Genomic DNA, 14,495 nt, shown 5'->3' with positions numbered 1-14,495 from the left:
CGCGCGTTGGTCGGAAAATAGCAGTTATCGCGATAGTTCAATACGTGGATCCGATGTCAACATTAAGGAATTAACATCCCTGAAGTCATACAATAGGACATAGCTATTGTGACATTTGTATCTTGAGCACACAAGTTATTGTCTGGTTGGATCCCGGGGCTCACAGAGGAGAGTCGTGGATAAAATAAATAAATATAATAAACTTCTGCAGCTTCGTCTCACAGAGGGAGTCTACAGAAAAGGAGACACTCTGTTACTCTGCGTAAGTATATCGAGGGAAATGCAAAAAACAGAGTCTTATGTGCATTTTGCACACATACTCGGCAAATATAAATTCAGAAATATTATCTCACTATCATATCATCTGCTAGACAATGCATCTTTCCCATCATGTGTCAACAGCCACCGCCCTGCTATTAAAAATCACTTGTATACTGTTGCTCTGTTTGCTCGCTCGTAGTGAACGCAGCATTATGTCAACAGCCCGTGTGAAATGTCCAGAGTGCGAACATTTGCTCGAATTGTGCAAAAGATCGACGGTGACCATGGTAATGTGCAAATTCGGGCTCAGGGAACCAAAGCTTCACAACGGTTTGAAGTAGAATCCACATCACTTCGGGGGAACGTTCGATTAAACTTTGGCAGCCATTTTGACCTTTTAACATTATTCCTCACATAGACATACTAGTGTAGCACAATAAAAGAGAAGTAAATGTTAAGTGACTCTCTAAATATGTAAGTATTTCAACAAGTGTTAAAATATCAATATGCAAACTTAAGACACTTTTATTTCGTGAAGGGTCAAATGCAAACAAATGTTTCAAATATGGTGATTTTACATTTGACCAAGTGTGTGCTAAGGGTAGGAAGAGGTGATCCTCTATCAAGGTATATGTCATTTTGCTATCATGAGATAAAGCATTTTCAATCCACATATTTTCAATCAGAGTCTGTCTCTGGCTCATCTGATACCTCCCAAATCAAAGTTCTTCACATTGGTGCAAAAAGTCAAATCAAAATCCAATATTGCTATAAAGCATTCCTGCTCTCTGATTTGCAACATTGCCCACAATAGCCTCGTACAACCAGAGATGTTAAAGGAAAATACACCAACAGAACAGCAAAAGTGCTGATGGTTGACCAATTTAACTCACCCACCCCCAGTGGGCAATGTGCTATTTCTTAGGAGCTGTGCTGATCTGATAATTTACAAAACAGTTTTTATTCTTCATCCTCAAAATAATAAACAAACCGGGCAGGCACACTACATGGCTTTTCAAACATTATGAACGCAGGTGTCTTCACAACTCAGAGAAAACAAGACTTGCAACCAGTGTGCACATGACCTCAATGTAAAGTAGTTTTTGGTTTTGTACCCTTTGAACTGTGCTGCAGCACGATTAGCTCCAAAGTCTGTCAGATAGGCTACTACTCTTTTTTTTGTTGTTTTTTTTTGTTCCCCCAGTCCGGGGAAGAAAAAAAAAAAACTACGGACAAATGCACAGCGGTGTGATCAGTGATCAGTGGTTGGATGTGTCATGTGGAGCATTCAAGTCAATCATTACACACAGGGTACACAACTCCAGTCAGTCTCTGGTCAGATGTCTGCTACACTGCCTGACTGCTGAGCTGGAGGGCATATAACAGGCTTCCACAGGAACCCACAGGCTTTATATTCCATTTGCAACCTTCACAGGTAGGCTACTTCATAAGATAGAACAGCTATTATCTATGTAATGTTTTGGTTGTTTTAAACACAAAAGGTAGGCAATGGTCTGAACACTTTGTTTTTATCCTTTTAAAAGTAAGCTAACAAGCAACACATGGACACATTATTCATTAAGTGAGGAGAATAGGAATACAATAGCACCACACACTAGTGTACTTCTTGAGTCTTTAGATTTAACCGGGCAAAATCAGAGCTACCAATCAGTCTGAGGACTGTACAGCTTATTAACCGGAAGTATAATACAGTGTTACAATATAAGTCTTGATTTCTTGGCCACAGACATTTTTATTTATTACAATGCTACAAATGTCACTGGCATTTTAACCTTCAATGCATCGTGCTAGTAATTAAAGTTTTGCAATTACATCACTGTGATATAGTTTTACTTCATGGTTGTATTCAATGTGGTCTTTTTTTTTTTAGAAATAACATGTTTTTGTGGAAACTGTCTGTATAAACTGTGACTTTTTAATTTCTCAGGCAATTTCGGCTCAGACCCACTTAACTGTCCATGGCCCGTGTTCTTTCCCTGTTTCGGCCTCAGCCTTTTCTGGTCCACGTGGGCAGGAGAAAACCTATGTTGTGCAAAATGTCAATGGACTCGCGGGCACGCAAGGTGTTTGCAGCCGCGGTGGAAGCCGTGCAGCCAGACACGGTGGTCCGGCAGAGTATAGAGCGCAAAGAGGACTCAGTCATTATCAGTGGTCATAAATTCACACTCGAGCACAACCTGCACTTGGTTGGCTTTGGAAAAGCTGTACTGGGAATGGCTGCTGAGGCAGAGAGGATTATGGGGGATCATTTGGTGAAAGGAGTAATAAGCGTGCCACATGGGATCCAGCAGACATTACAGCAGCATGGAAAAAAGTAAGCAAAACTTAAAGTATTGCACAAAAATAAGATTAAGCAGCATAATAACATTTCTCACTTCCATCACAGTCATCTCTTGTTAAAAGAAAACAGTCGCATCAGAGTGATGGAGGGAGCTAAACACAACTTGCCGGACATTGATGCCCAGAAGGCAGCTGAAGAGATCAAGCAGTTAGCCAGTGAACTGACGGAGAAAGACCTGCTACTTGTACTGATTTCAGGTAAAAAAAAAAGAAAATCTTTTTTTATCTTTTACTTTTCTTCATACCGTTTTAAATGTAAATCTCTAATACAAGGTGGTGAACCTGTGTTTAGGTGGAGGCTCTGCGCTCTTACCTGCCCCCATCCCACCAATCTCACTGCAAGAGAAACAGGATGTTACCCGCAAACTTGCAGGTGCTGGTGCCACAATTCAGGAGCTGAACACTGTGCGACGGGCCCTTTCGGTTTTAAAGGGTGGAGGCCTTGCGCATTGTGCTCACCCAGCCCAGGTAACATACTTTTCCTTAATTGGCTTTTTATTGCAGTGGGGGAACTCATTCCAGCATTGTATTTTGAATATCACCCCTCAAATCACTCCTTCACAGGTGGTTTCACTGATATTGTCCGATGTAATTGGGGACCCCCTGGACTTGATAGCCAGTGGCCCCACCGTGTGGAGTGATGTGTGGCCTGAAGAAGTTTTGTCAGTCCTTGAACGTTACAAGCTGCTGAACTGCCTGCCAGCCTCAGTAAAGGAAGTTCTTGGAAAACCAATGCCAAAGTGGAGGGAGAAAAAAGGTGAATCTAATACATCAGGACGTGTTCTCAATACTGTGATTGGCTCCAACAGCGTTGCCCTCAAATGGGCAGGTCGCCGTGCTCGGGAGTTAGGTTTCCGCCCTGTCACGCTGGCACCGGGAGTGTGTGGCGATGTGAGGTCAGTCTCCCGACTATACGGCCTCCTGGCTCGCTTTGCCTGTTCTCAAGAGGAACCTCCTCCAGAGGTTGCGGCTGAGCTGCTGAAGCTGGGGCCTGAAGTAGGCGTGGAGAGCTGGGACCTCTGCCGCACCATGAAGGTCTTGGGCGAAGGCCGTACGGAAGGATGGGGTTCCACGTGTCTGTTAGCTGGAGGTGAGCCCACCGTGGAGCTGACGGGCAAGGGTCGAGGTGGTCGAAACCAGGAGCTGGCTCTGCGAGTGGGACTGGAGCTGAGAGACCTGAAGCTTCCGCCTAATGGTCCCGTGTTCCTCAGTGGTGGAACCGATGGTCAGGATGGACCCACTGAGGCAGCAGGGGCCATCACTGATGGGGGGCTGTATGAAGAGGCACAAGCACAGGGGCTGGACGTCGACAACTTCCTTACCAACAATGATTCTTACACTTTTTTTACAGGTCTTTCTGCTGGGCAGCGCTTACTTGTACCTGGCCTAACTTGCACCAATGTGATGGATGTGCACATGCTACTTATTCCACCCATTAACATATAAAATGCACATAAAATAAAATGTTCTTGGTCCAGCAGATCTGGATAAATAAATGCATCAATGGGTTTATTTGACTTGGTATTGTAGTACCTGTTTTTTTGTTCGACTATCTATTTGAAAGCACGACTGGTATTGTTAGATTATATTCTAACAACCACAAAATAAAAGACAGGAGAGGAATACAAATAAATAAAATCTCACATCTCAGCTTTAAGGTTTCAAAGTTTAGAAATAGTGATTTTACTGATAATCTTAAATCACTGAAAAATATTTTTACAAACCAGCACTTGCAATTAGAGGCATTAACAACATCAGTAGTTTCAAACAGCAAATTTAATATCAATCAAGCTATTGACACAAAACATGTATCTTTGCTGCTGGTCTCTGATTTTGTTGTTTATTTCAGGACTATGTATATCAGAACATTTCAGTAAATGCACACTGTAGTACATTGTCTTGTACTACTAACTTGTCCTTGCCATTATAATTGTTAGTTGATTATAATACGGCTCATTCAATGCCCCTTTGACTTATTCATATTTTATTATTTTTGATTTTATGACTATTAACTACGCTTTTGACACATTAACAGAAAAAAAAAAAGAGTATCAAAATGAAACAAATTGAAGAGCACAAATATGTAAAGATGATTAACCCTCAAGTAAAAAGGCACTTTTGGCAGAAATTACAGCTTTGAATCTACCCAATATGTATAGGTTGGTTTTAGCTTTGCAAATCTGAATATTTGTAGCTTCGTTTTCTTGCTTAATGTAGCAGCTTTTCCTCCAGAACTTCCCTTTTTGTGGCATTAACTTTACCCTCCATCATCAAAAGCCACTAGGTCCTGCCGCACAGAAGCACCTGCTCAGCGTGCCACCGTGCTTCATGGTGGGTTAATGGTCATTTGTGCTACAGCCCAGAGCTCATGCAAGTGTTTTTCCCCCTATAGATGTAAAGTGAGAAACATGTTTGTACTGTGTCTCAACAACAACAGTGCAAACTGCACCACAGTGCCTCCCTCATTAATATGCCGTGCCTTGCAATTCTTTTGTATAATTTTCCTAATTTTTTACTTTGTTACAGATTTCCTAAGGATGTTGTTTTGTTTCCAGGGTGTAGTTTTTGCCAAGAAGTTGATGGTTTTCAGATACATATTGTTCCATCATCTGTCACACCTTGATTACACACAGGTGATTTTCATTCAAATTGTGCTCTTCAAGTGTGTCATAAACAGGTTGAATTTGCTCGTGTAGGTTTATTTAAACCTAATTTGGATAAAATTCGAAGAGATTTGTTTTCACTTCACTGCGAGAAAATCTAGAAAAAAATTAAAAGGGTCAAAGAGGCCAATATATCTATTTATATCTCCCATTAATCTCACACAATGCTCCTTGCATGTTATGAGAAACCCGGTGGTTAACATGTCATGCAAAAATCATTGAAGATGTAAAGCTGCTTTTTGTGGCTCTGTATTCCAACAGACTTGAAGAATACAGTCTATTGTTCCTTCCACACATCGTTCAGATCAAGTATTTTGCTCACGGTCAGAATGGAAAATGTTACGTCTGCTTACTCCGCTATCATCACAGCACCCTTCATTTACACACAAACCCATCAACATGTGTAGAACTGTGTATAAATATACAAGCAGATCAACTTAAGCATTCAGAGTAAGGTTCTTCTCAATGACCAATATGTTGACAAGCCAAAATAAATATCTCACAGCACTATGTGGCTGATACAGTGGATCAGTGTGACACAGCTGGTTTGCATAACAGATGTGTTTCTATGCAGAGTGCATCCATGAATGCACTGAAGAAGCCTTGTTATCAGCGAACTCTAAAGGCGCGTTTACTGTCTCATCACTAGAGTCCGGCTCTCACTTGGATAAAGTCAAAAGTCCAACACCATTGTCCTGTTAATCTCGATGAGTCTTCGGGGCATCTCCTGCTTTGCTTTCCCTGCAAGAACAACACAATGTCATTACTAACAAAACTATTAAAAAGCAGTAACTGTAATAGAATTTAAGTGTGGCAAAACACCTACAACGCTAGTATACACTTTTTTTTTTACCCCACCACCATCAGTGATATATTGGCAATACATGCTGCAGCTTCAGTTGGCAGAACATAGTTACACAGTGTCCATTCAACTAGAGGCAGTCTCCCTTCAGCATTGGATGCTCACTCAATCAGAAGAAATGCTAGGCAGAGATCCTAAAACCAGCTTTGCACCAGACTGTGTGAGGAGGATAATCTACCTGTGTGAAGCGACACGGACGATCAGAAACCTACCATCCACTCAGGTGGGGTGCTGTGTCAGGTGTGCCTCCGTTCTGTCCAGTCCCTGAAACATGAACACCAAACAGAGATGAGGCTAACGTGGCTAGCACTAGTTTAGCAACTTGATGTAGAGATACGATCGAAGAAAACTCACCTTGTCGATAATACATATCGTTGACTGTATTCCCGTAGATTTTCCATGCAAAGTGAATTGCGATCAGACTAAAAATTAACCAGCTGAGTAATATTTTGAATATGGAAACTCTCATATCGTTGGCGAGCCAGTCGTCAACAAATTCGGATAGGAACGACAGGCAGCTGTCACCGATGCGGGACAAAAACTCGAAATCCCACGGTTCCGCCATTGTGCCCCAGCTATTCGGCTTAAGTTACGCGAAATTAATATGGTAAACTCCTCATCCGATGGATAACTGTAAGAACATCGCGTTGCCTATGTAACGTTAGCGTACGACATCCAGAAATGAGAACAACATCGTCATCTTTACCGTTACGATGTTTGTATGGCGAGGGTTGAGGAATCGGAAATGACGTAGATTACGTAGAGCAGCCCCGCTACGGTAAACAACATCCATCAAAGAAATAGTGTTATCTTATATTTCTTCTTTAGCTAAACTGCACATCTCATTATGTCTACACTAAATTAGTTATGTGCCCAATGGTTGGATCTCCAGTAGTATTTTATCATATTTACAATACTGTCTACCAGGAATGAACGGTTGGCCCGGAGAGAAGCTTACGTTTAAACCTTCAACTGGCTTGAAAATATTGTATTTAAACGTCGGTGTGGCCTAAAGCAAACATTTGATCTCAAAGGACCCACAGGGCACTTATGTCAGACGACAAAAATAACACTACAAATTCAACACGCTTCAGGATAAGAGCTAAAATAACGTATAGTCTTTCTCCCTAAGATTTCAGTGCGGTGAAGTCAGCAGACACTCGGCTCTCCGTGGTCAACCCAGCAAACACTTACATTTTAGTGCGCCTATATGCTGACATTCACGGTAAACGCATTCAACCGGCACAGATCTGGAGCGAGCGAAGGACTTTGTAAAGTTAGCGGAAAGATTAACGTGAGACAACATCCGGTTTCCAAAATAAAATGTCAACTAAGCGTATATACAAATGACATTTGTGGAAATAAGATTAAATGAATTATATTAACATTAAGTATAAAACTTGTTACCTAATGAAATTTGTATATACGCTTAGTTGACATGTTATTATGGAAACCGGATGTTATCTCACGTAAATCTTTCCTGCTTAGTTGACATCTTATTTTGAAAGCCGGATGTTGTCTCACGTTAATCCCTCCGCTAACTTTACAAAGTCCTTCGCTCGCTCCCGATGTGTTCCGTTTGAATGCGTTTACCGTGAATTTCAGCATATAGGTGCACTAAAATTCAAGTGTCTGCTGAGTTGACCACGGAGATCTGAGTGTCTGCTGAGTTCACTGCGGTAAGATTTCCTTATGGAACACTATGAGCAGCGTACACATGTGGCTAATTAGCTGCTGGCTACGTTAGCTGTCATATCACAAATATCCCCTAATGTCTTCCCTGAAAAGGCATGTAGCCATCCCTGTTTTATAGTTGTATTATTGAAAGCGATACAGTCCGTACATGTTTATTTCAAATCGTTGAAACATCCTAAAACACTTTGTATATTTAGCTTATCCAGCTCAAATGTACGTTACATAGCTATCTGGAATGTGACATGAGGAGGCGTGGCTAGCCGGTGCCACCGAGTAGACTGATTGGTCAGTTTAGCCTGTCAGTACCACCGAGGAGACTGATTGGTCAGTTTAGCTTGTCAGTAGAGATTCCGGATGTCTGCTGTCGTAAGAGGAAAATTTGTTTTCTGCTTCTCATTCTTGACAGCTTGTTTGCTGCCGGGCTGCTGACGAAAGTTGATGTAGTGAATTAGCTAGATGTGCAACCCTACGTTCCGACGGTACAACATCGTAAGTGTTATTCTTTGTCTTTTATCTGTCTAATTTTAGCTGACCACGATTGCTTGCAAAGCTCACTGATAAGTCGAGGCCATGAAATTGATCTGTGTGTGTGTGTCGCTTGCTAGCAGTCAATGTTAGCCATGTAACTACAGCCAGCGTTTACTGAGTTGCACCGGAATTCACAGTCAAATATTTATCAGAGTAAGCTTTGTTAACGTGAGCAAGTTAGCAGAGAAGCCCACATTAGCTTTATAAGTAAGTTAAGCTATTAGAAACGTTAGTTCTGGCGGTCAAATACTTTCGTCTCTGCGTCCAGGCGAATGTCGTTTATCTGCAGTATAACATGAGGCAGACTGCTGGAGCTTGTAATCAGTGTTACATTCCTGAGTCTGGTATCTTGGATTTGTAATTCTCTGTGACCAGTTTTCTCTTGTACTCATGTGACGGTATGAGTGCTCCTATTCATAAGGTAATGTGATGCATGCAAGGTTCAACTACGACTACCGAAGCTGTTTATTCTGAATTGTTTGGTTGAGATGTGTGTGTTTTTTAATCTGTAGAGACTGGGATGTTATCATGGAGAGAGACAATCATCAAGAAGGAGAGGCACAGGGAGTGAAGATTTGTGATCCACCCTGTGAGAGCAATCCACCTGGTAAATGATTTAACATTTGATTAAATCTCTTTATTTAGCTTACATCTTACTCGTTAACATTCATGTCATAATTACATTTGTGTTATCATTTCAGCTGACACCTTGGCGACTTCTCTCTCCCTCTTGGGGAATCACATGTTTCCTGATCCGGTGGAGAGAAACAACAGTCCCACTGTTAACAAACAGGAGCATTCAAATCCAGTCCTGTCAGATGTGACGGCAGAGGAGACGAGTCAGGACGCAGAGCCACAATCTAACCAGGAAGCAAAGCTAGAGACTGAGGAGGCAGAAATCTCTGAGCGTCCGAACGATGCGTCTTCCCCGACGCTTGGCGAAGGAACCGAGGATGCCGCCACTGACAATGACCGCAGCGACTCTGGGGAGTTTGTCGTTGCAATGCTGGCTAAGGCCAAGCTGGAGGAGCAAGGAATAGGTGTGAAGGGAAGGTCATCTCCCTTGTTGGAGGCCGGCATCCAGGAATCTCCCGCTTTTATCTCTCATCGTGACGAGGATGTGACCGCTGAAAGCTGGCGGCAGCACAGGAAGCATGTTTTTGTGTTGAGTGAAGCAGGCAAACCCATCTACTCCCGATATGGCAGTGAAGAGGCTCTTTCATCTACAATGGGAGTCATGATGGCGCTGGTTTCCTTCGTTCAAAGTGGAGATAATATGATCCGCTCTGTCTATTCAGGTGAGAGCATTCTTGGGATTTGTTTTCCCACATTACTTTTGTAACATTATTGTAAATGTGATTGCATAAATGACTGCATTAGTTATTACCAACTGACAAAAAGTCCAATATGTTTGAGTACAGAGCTGTTGATCACGAGGAGCATTGTCAGTAGACCATTCAACGTTACTTCCAGTATTATCCTTAATGTTTTCTGATGTCTTTTCTTCCTTCCATCAGCGGAGCACACCGTGGTGTTTTTACAGAAAGGGCCCCTAGTGCTGGTGTGTGTCTCCAGCAGTCGTCAGACTGAGCAGCAGCTCCGTGGCGAGCTCCTCTATGTGTACTACCAGATCATCAGCATGCTCACCCAGGCCAGCATCTCCCGAATCTTTGAACACAAGAAAAACTACGACCTGAGGAGACTCCTGGCGGGCTCAGAGAAGATCCTGGACGGTCTTCTCAACCTGGTGGATTCTGACCCCAGTTTCCTGCTGGCAGCAGTACACTGCTTGCCCTTAGCCTCCTCTCTCAGGGACTCTCTCAGCCAGATCCTGCTGAAAGCAATCACTCCCAATCTGGTTTTCTCCATCCTCATTGCCAACAACCAGCTGCTCACCATCGTCCAAGAAAAGACGGTCATCGAGGACGCCAGGCTGGAGCCCGCTGACGTCCACCTCCTGCTCAACCTGATCGGAGCTTCCTCTGCCTTTCAGGCCGGGGAGATCTGGACTCCCATCTGCCTCCCCCTCTTTAATCCTGACTGTTACTTTTATGCATACATTTCTTACCTGGACCCTCCAGAATGCACTGTTTGCTTGCTGCTGCTCTCGACAGACAAGGAGGCGTTCTACGCCGTGGCCGAGTGCAAGAGGAAGATAGAGGAGGCCATGACGGCTCAGAACTCCCTGAGCCTCATCGCCAAAGTCCAGTCGTACAGCGTGAGCCAGGTGGGCGTCTCAGACCTCAGACACTTCATGTACAAGCCCTTTGATGTGCCAGACAACTACCGCCAGCTAACTCAGTTCACCAGGTGTGTGTGTGTGTGTGTGTCTGTTGTTCTCTGTGCAACTACAGCAGGGACATTCAAGCCTAAACTGGTGCCTTATGTTTAAAAATAGAGAAAAGTCATTCAATTTGTGCTTTTGTAAAACATTATAACACAAATTGCACTGCATGTAGGCAAATTAGACGGTGATACTTGTCATGTGTAATACCTCTTTTTGTTTTTATAAATGTGTCCGAGAGATAACATTTTCTTAGTCTCAAGAAGTGTAAATGCCTTGTATAAGAGAACGCATGAAAGCCCATTTCCTCTATTAGGAAAATACAGCTTAGTGTGGTTAGTGTTTAAAAATCAAAGTGCCCTGGTCAGAATACAGTGGGCTTTAAATGAGCTTCCTGTTACAAGCACACAGAGAAATAATGATAAGAAATTCAAATTGCCTTCCAATAATCTTGGCAGTTCACTGCACTTATTGCTCAATGAGCTGAACTAGAAGCATTAGGTGCTTTATTACATATGCCAGCCGCCAATCGAAACCGTGAAAGTCAGCCCTACACGTTAAATGATAACTTTATTTACATGGCTTAGAATAAAGTTACAAAAAGACCGTTTTGTTAGGCCGTGCATCTTTGTGTCATCAGTACACCATAGATAGCCCTTGTGTTTTTGAATATCACTCTTATCTTTGTTTTATGTGGACGCTTTGTGTGCCTTTCCTGTCTGTAACCTGTACAATGTGTTGTTGCATGCAGCCCAGAGATGGAGGCCCCATACAGCAGTGAAGAGGAGAAGATGAGACTGCTGGACCTTTATCGTTATATGCACAGCCGCATCCACAGCACCTCAAGACCCCTCAAGCTCATCTACCACGTCGCTGAGAGGGAAACTCTGCTAGCCTGGGTATGTAGATCCATGATCACTGTCCCCGTATTCAACTGGTTCTGAATACTGTCATTGCATTTATTTAGTTATCTTTGACACGAGTGTCTAAATATATTTTAAGGATTTTAACATATTACATTTTTGGAAATACAATTTTTACATCATTGACTATATATATATATATATATATATATATATATATATATATATATATATATATATATATATATATATATATATATATATATATATATATATATATATATATATATATATATAGCTGGTGCCAGGAGACAGTTAGCTTAGCTTAGACTGGAAACAGTCAGTAAAAGCTTGCTGTTGTGGTTAGTTTTACTCGGGGTTGTGTGCTGGAATATTTCCTGAATGGAAACAGTAACTATATGTACATAGTCTGTTAATTAGTGAGCTTTAGCAGTGCTGGTATGTGGATCTTTTTACCTTTTTGGACGGAGCAGAAGTACAAATATGTCAAACGATTGGATGGGAGGAATCTGTAAAGTGAGTGGATGAGTGAAAATGTCCCGCATGAATACTGTGTTGTAAAAACAAAGCAAAGAAACCAAACGCCACCACAACGCACTATTGGGGTCAAGGGAGATCTGCAACCCAAGGATTTCTGCTGCTCAGGCTACTCGGCCCAGGTGTGTCTCATGACGCTGATTACTCTTAATCAGGTGTGCAGCCCTGGAGCCACGCAGAGGGTTAGGTGTCTGTAGCTTCATGTTAAACAAACAGATTTTAGAGTACCGATCTTCTCCTCTAACTCTCAGAAGAAGAAAAAAAAAGCGAATGAGAGTATTTCCGAAAATGTCAAACAATACTACTACTAATAATGTGCACGGTGCCTGATTGTTTCAGTTTGCTAAAATAACACCTAAACGCTTCCATTTCCTCTCTGCTGTAGGTCACGAGTAAGTTTGAGCTGTACACCTGCTTCAGTCCTCTGGTGACGAAGGCCTGTGCTATCACCGCTATCACTAAGCTTCTACGGTGGATTAAAAAGGAGGAGGACCGTCTGTTCATCAGATACCCCCAAAAGTATTCAACCACCCCAAACCCCAGCAAGAGCTCTCGAGGCGGGAAGTCTGACCAGCAAGACTCCACGGAGAACGGCTTCTTATCTCTTCTATAGGACTCTCCTAGCGCTCGGCCTCACTCAACAATAGTTTGTACACTGGTTCCGAGATATTTTTGAACACCCCTTTTGACTCTTGTTGGACTTGACAGACATCGACTACTGGAATCTCTACAACACTACACAAGTTTTACACTATTTAAGAAGGAATAAACTCTTTCAAGCTCGTATTATTCCTTTACCTTAACTAGAAAGCATGTCATTGGATCACTGCTTTCCATCAGAAACAGTCAGGGTAATAAAAAAACAGCGTCAGTGCGTTTTTAAAATCGAACTGTGGTAGAAAATGATTGCAATGATATTTAATTGTATGTTTTTATATTGTTTTATTACTGTAACAAGAAGGAAACTGTCCTCGCGGACAGTGAATGTATCGCACAGATGGACAGTTCATTCATATGCTATAACTATTCACGGCAGTAAGTTAAGATGAGGAGTGAAGTGAACTTAAACTACCTTTCTCAGACTAGTTCTTCGATTTTCTTTCATGGAACGAAACACATCCCGGTGTTACTAAAACAGCATATGCAAAGAATTGAGGTATGTTGAGTGTTTGGGCTCAACACGAAACTGGAATAACAACAAACTGGAACTGCCAGAACAGGGATGGGCCACCGGGCGTCATACGTGGTGGCACATCCCCGTGACGGGACTTGAAAACGTGTCGTTTCACATCCCGCTGATGATTCCATATCACGTTTTAAAAGATCAGGTTTCATTCATGTTACATTATGTGTAGAAAACAAGTAGGACGTCCCAGCCTGTTTCGCCTGATCACTTCACATGATCGTCATTGTCATCTAGCGAAGCTAAGAAGACGCCACTGAGCTCACGCAGAGTTTATCTGCAGGTACTTCTAGTAGGATGATCAGTCGACACTTGATGTAATGACTTCAGGCGACTCATCCTTTTTGGATAATAGTTTTGTAATGATTGTCTATAAACGGTAGCCTCATCCTTGTGTCCTTTTGAGGAATTTCCTGTCAATTAAAGTCTTAAGAGTATGTCTATAGTATTATGAAATAAATCCCAGGATGCACAAATCTACACTTGTTCTGATTAGTTTAGAGATGTTGACGTGAATGAGCTTTTATAATTTACCAGAAAATGACAAATTAACTTTACAGAAAGAAACGCTTGATTTTCTGGGTCTGGCTTTCTGAAATATTTTCCTGAGTTTCTTGGACTTAATTTGGTACTTATTATTATTATTATTATTATTATTATTAAAGGAAAAACAGACAGTTGGTAGACCGCCAGTTAATTGCTTGCGTAACTTGAGTTTTTTTTTTTTTGCATGGCAGGTGAGATGCAACTATGGGAAAAGTATTTAAAGGCGAGCATTCAGTTCAACAAATATGAAGAATAAAGTTTCCAACAGCAAATGAGTAATGAGTGAGTATTTACTTTGGTTTCTGAGAAGGGATTATATATAATTGGTACCATATTACATTGTTCTTTTCCTGGAAACATCAAGAACGCTATGAGGAATTAAGGGACCCATAAAATCAAGCATTACCAAAACCACGATGTCTTTGTGTCATTCTGCTGTGTTCAACCTCAGGGCCTCATCTGACCCTCCGTCACAGCAATTACCCAAAATGAATGAGCTCGGGCACTGTTGCTCAAAACGGTGTGACCTAGTATTTGCCTTTTAACGGTCAACAAAGTGTTAACACCAGTGGTTAACTGAGATGACTTTCAAGATAGTGTTTAGAGTACAAGCTTTGAAGGGTGACTAATAGGTAAATATTGTTTTATCTCTTTCAGTGACCTACTTTAACTCAACACATGCAGGAACTTG

At 41.9% G+C, this 14,495-nt stretch overlaps 3 protein-coding genes across 5 annotated transcripts; 2 read left to right on the top strand and 1 right to left on the bottom strand.

The window, feature by feature from the left end:
- The first annotated feature begins 56 nt into the window (after positions 1-56).
- Positions 57-4,144, top strand: glyctk (glycerate kinase). 3 transcript variants are annotated; one of them, XM_079157071.1, is made up of 5 exons: positions 57-262; positions 2,210-2,596; positions 2,669-2,820; positions 2,915-3,090; positions 3,187-4,144. In XM_079157071.1, exons 2-5 carry the CDS (start codon positions 2,241-2,243, stop codon positions 4,066-4,068), a joined length of 1,566 nt encoding a protein of 521 aa, XP_079013197.1. In that variant the 5' UTR covers positions 57-262; positions 2,210-2,240; the 3' UTR covers positions 4,069-4,144. The 3 variants fall into 3 exon arrangements, with proteins under 3 accessions (XP_079013197.1, XP_079013196.1, XP_079013195.1); XM_079157070.1 differs by having other exon boundaries at positions 57-1,696; XM_079157069.1 differs by having other exon boundaries at positions 57-2,596.
- A 144-nt stretch (positions 4,145-4,288) lies between these two features.
- tcta (T cell leukemia translocation altered) lies at positions 4,289-6,867 on the bottom strand. The gene is made up of 3 exons (XM_079186180.1): positions 6,502-6,867; positions 6,360-6,411; positions 4,289-6,026 (listed from the first exon to the last, which is right to left on the bottom strand). The coding sequence occupies exons 1-3, from the start codon at positions 6,710-6,712 to the stop codon at positions 5,984-5,986; spliced, it is 306 nt and encodes a 101-aa protein (XP_079042306.1). The 5' UTR covers positions 6,713-6,867; the 3' UTR covers positions 4,289-5,983.
- Positions 6,868-8,163: 1,296 nt separating this feature from the next.
- Positions 8,164-14,026, top strand: mon1bb (MON1 secretory trafficking family member Bb). Its single transcript, XM_079184587.1, has 6 exons — positions 8,164-8,331; positions 8,883-8,977; positions 9,072-9,668; positions 9,888-10,680; positions 11,406-11,553; positions 12,461-14,026. Exons 2-6 carry the CDS (start codon positions 8,899-8,901, stop codon positions 12,686-12,688), a joined length of 1,845 nt encoding a protein of 614 aa, XP_079040713.1. The 5' UTR covers positions 8,164-8,331; positions 8,883-8,898; the 3' UTR covers positions 12,689-14,026.
- Positions 14,027-14,495: the final 469 nt, after the last annotated feature.

Source organism: Pholis gunnellus (genome assembly GCF_910591455.1).
Source record: "Pholis gunnellus genome assembly, chromosome: 3".
Classification (NCBI taxonomy): Eukaryota; Metazoa; Chordata; class Actinopteri; order Perciformes; family Pholidae; genus Pholis; species Pholis gunnellus.
This window is presented reverse-complemented; position numbering and strand designations above follow the sequence as displayed.

What these genes read in the sequence shown, in the direction of transcription:
- mon1bb (XM_079184587.1), top strand. Translation starts at nt 8,899, where the DNA reads ATGGAGAGAGACAATCATCAAGAAGGAGAGGCACAGGGAGTGAAGATT. An exon ending in CTGTGAGAGCAATCCACCTG is followed by an intron (nt 8,978 to 9,071) that starts GTAAATGATTTA and finishes TTATCATTTCAG; the next exon opens with CTGACACCTTGGCGACTTCT. An exon ending in GATCCGCTCTGTCTATTCAG is followed by an intron (nt 9,669 to 9,887) that starts GTGAGAGCATTC and finishes TCCTTCCATCAG; the next exon opens with CGGAGCACACCGTGGTGTTT.
- glyctk (XM_079157071.1), top strand. Translation starts at nt 2,241, where the DNA reads ATGGCCCGTGTTCTTTCCCTGTTTCGGCCTCAGCCTTTTCTGGTCCAC. An exon ending in GCTACTTGTACTGATTTCAG is followed by an intron (nt 2,821 to 2,914) that starts GTAAAAAAAAAA and finishes ACCTGTGTTTAG; the next exon opens with GTGGAGGCTCTGCGCTCTTA. An exon ending in ATTGTGCTCACCCAGCCCAG is followed by an intron (nt 3,091 to 3,186) that starts GTAACATACTTT and finishes ACTCCTTCACAG; the next exon opens with GTGGTTTCACTGATATTGTC.
- tcta (XM_079186180.1), bottom strand. Translation starts at nt 6,712, where the DNA reads ATGGCGGAACCGTGGGATTTCGAGTTTTTGTCCCGCATCGGTGACAGC. An exon ending in CGATATGTATTATCGACAAG is followed by an intron (nt 6,412 to 6,501) that starts GTGAGTTTTCTT and finishes TTCATGTTTCAG; the next exon opens with GGACTGGACAGAACGGAGGC. An exon ending in GCACCCCACCTGAGTGGATG is followed by an intron (nt 6,027 to 6,359) that starts GTAGGTTTCTGA and finishes TTGTTCTTGCAG; the next exon opens with GGAAAGCAAAGCAGGAGATG.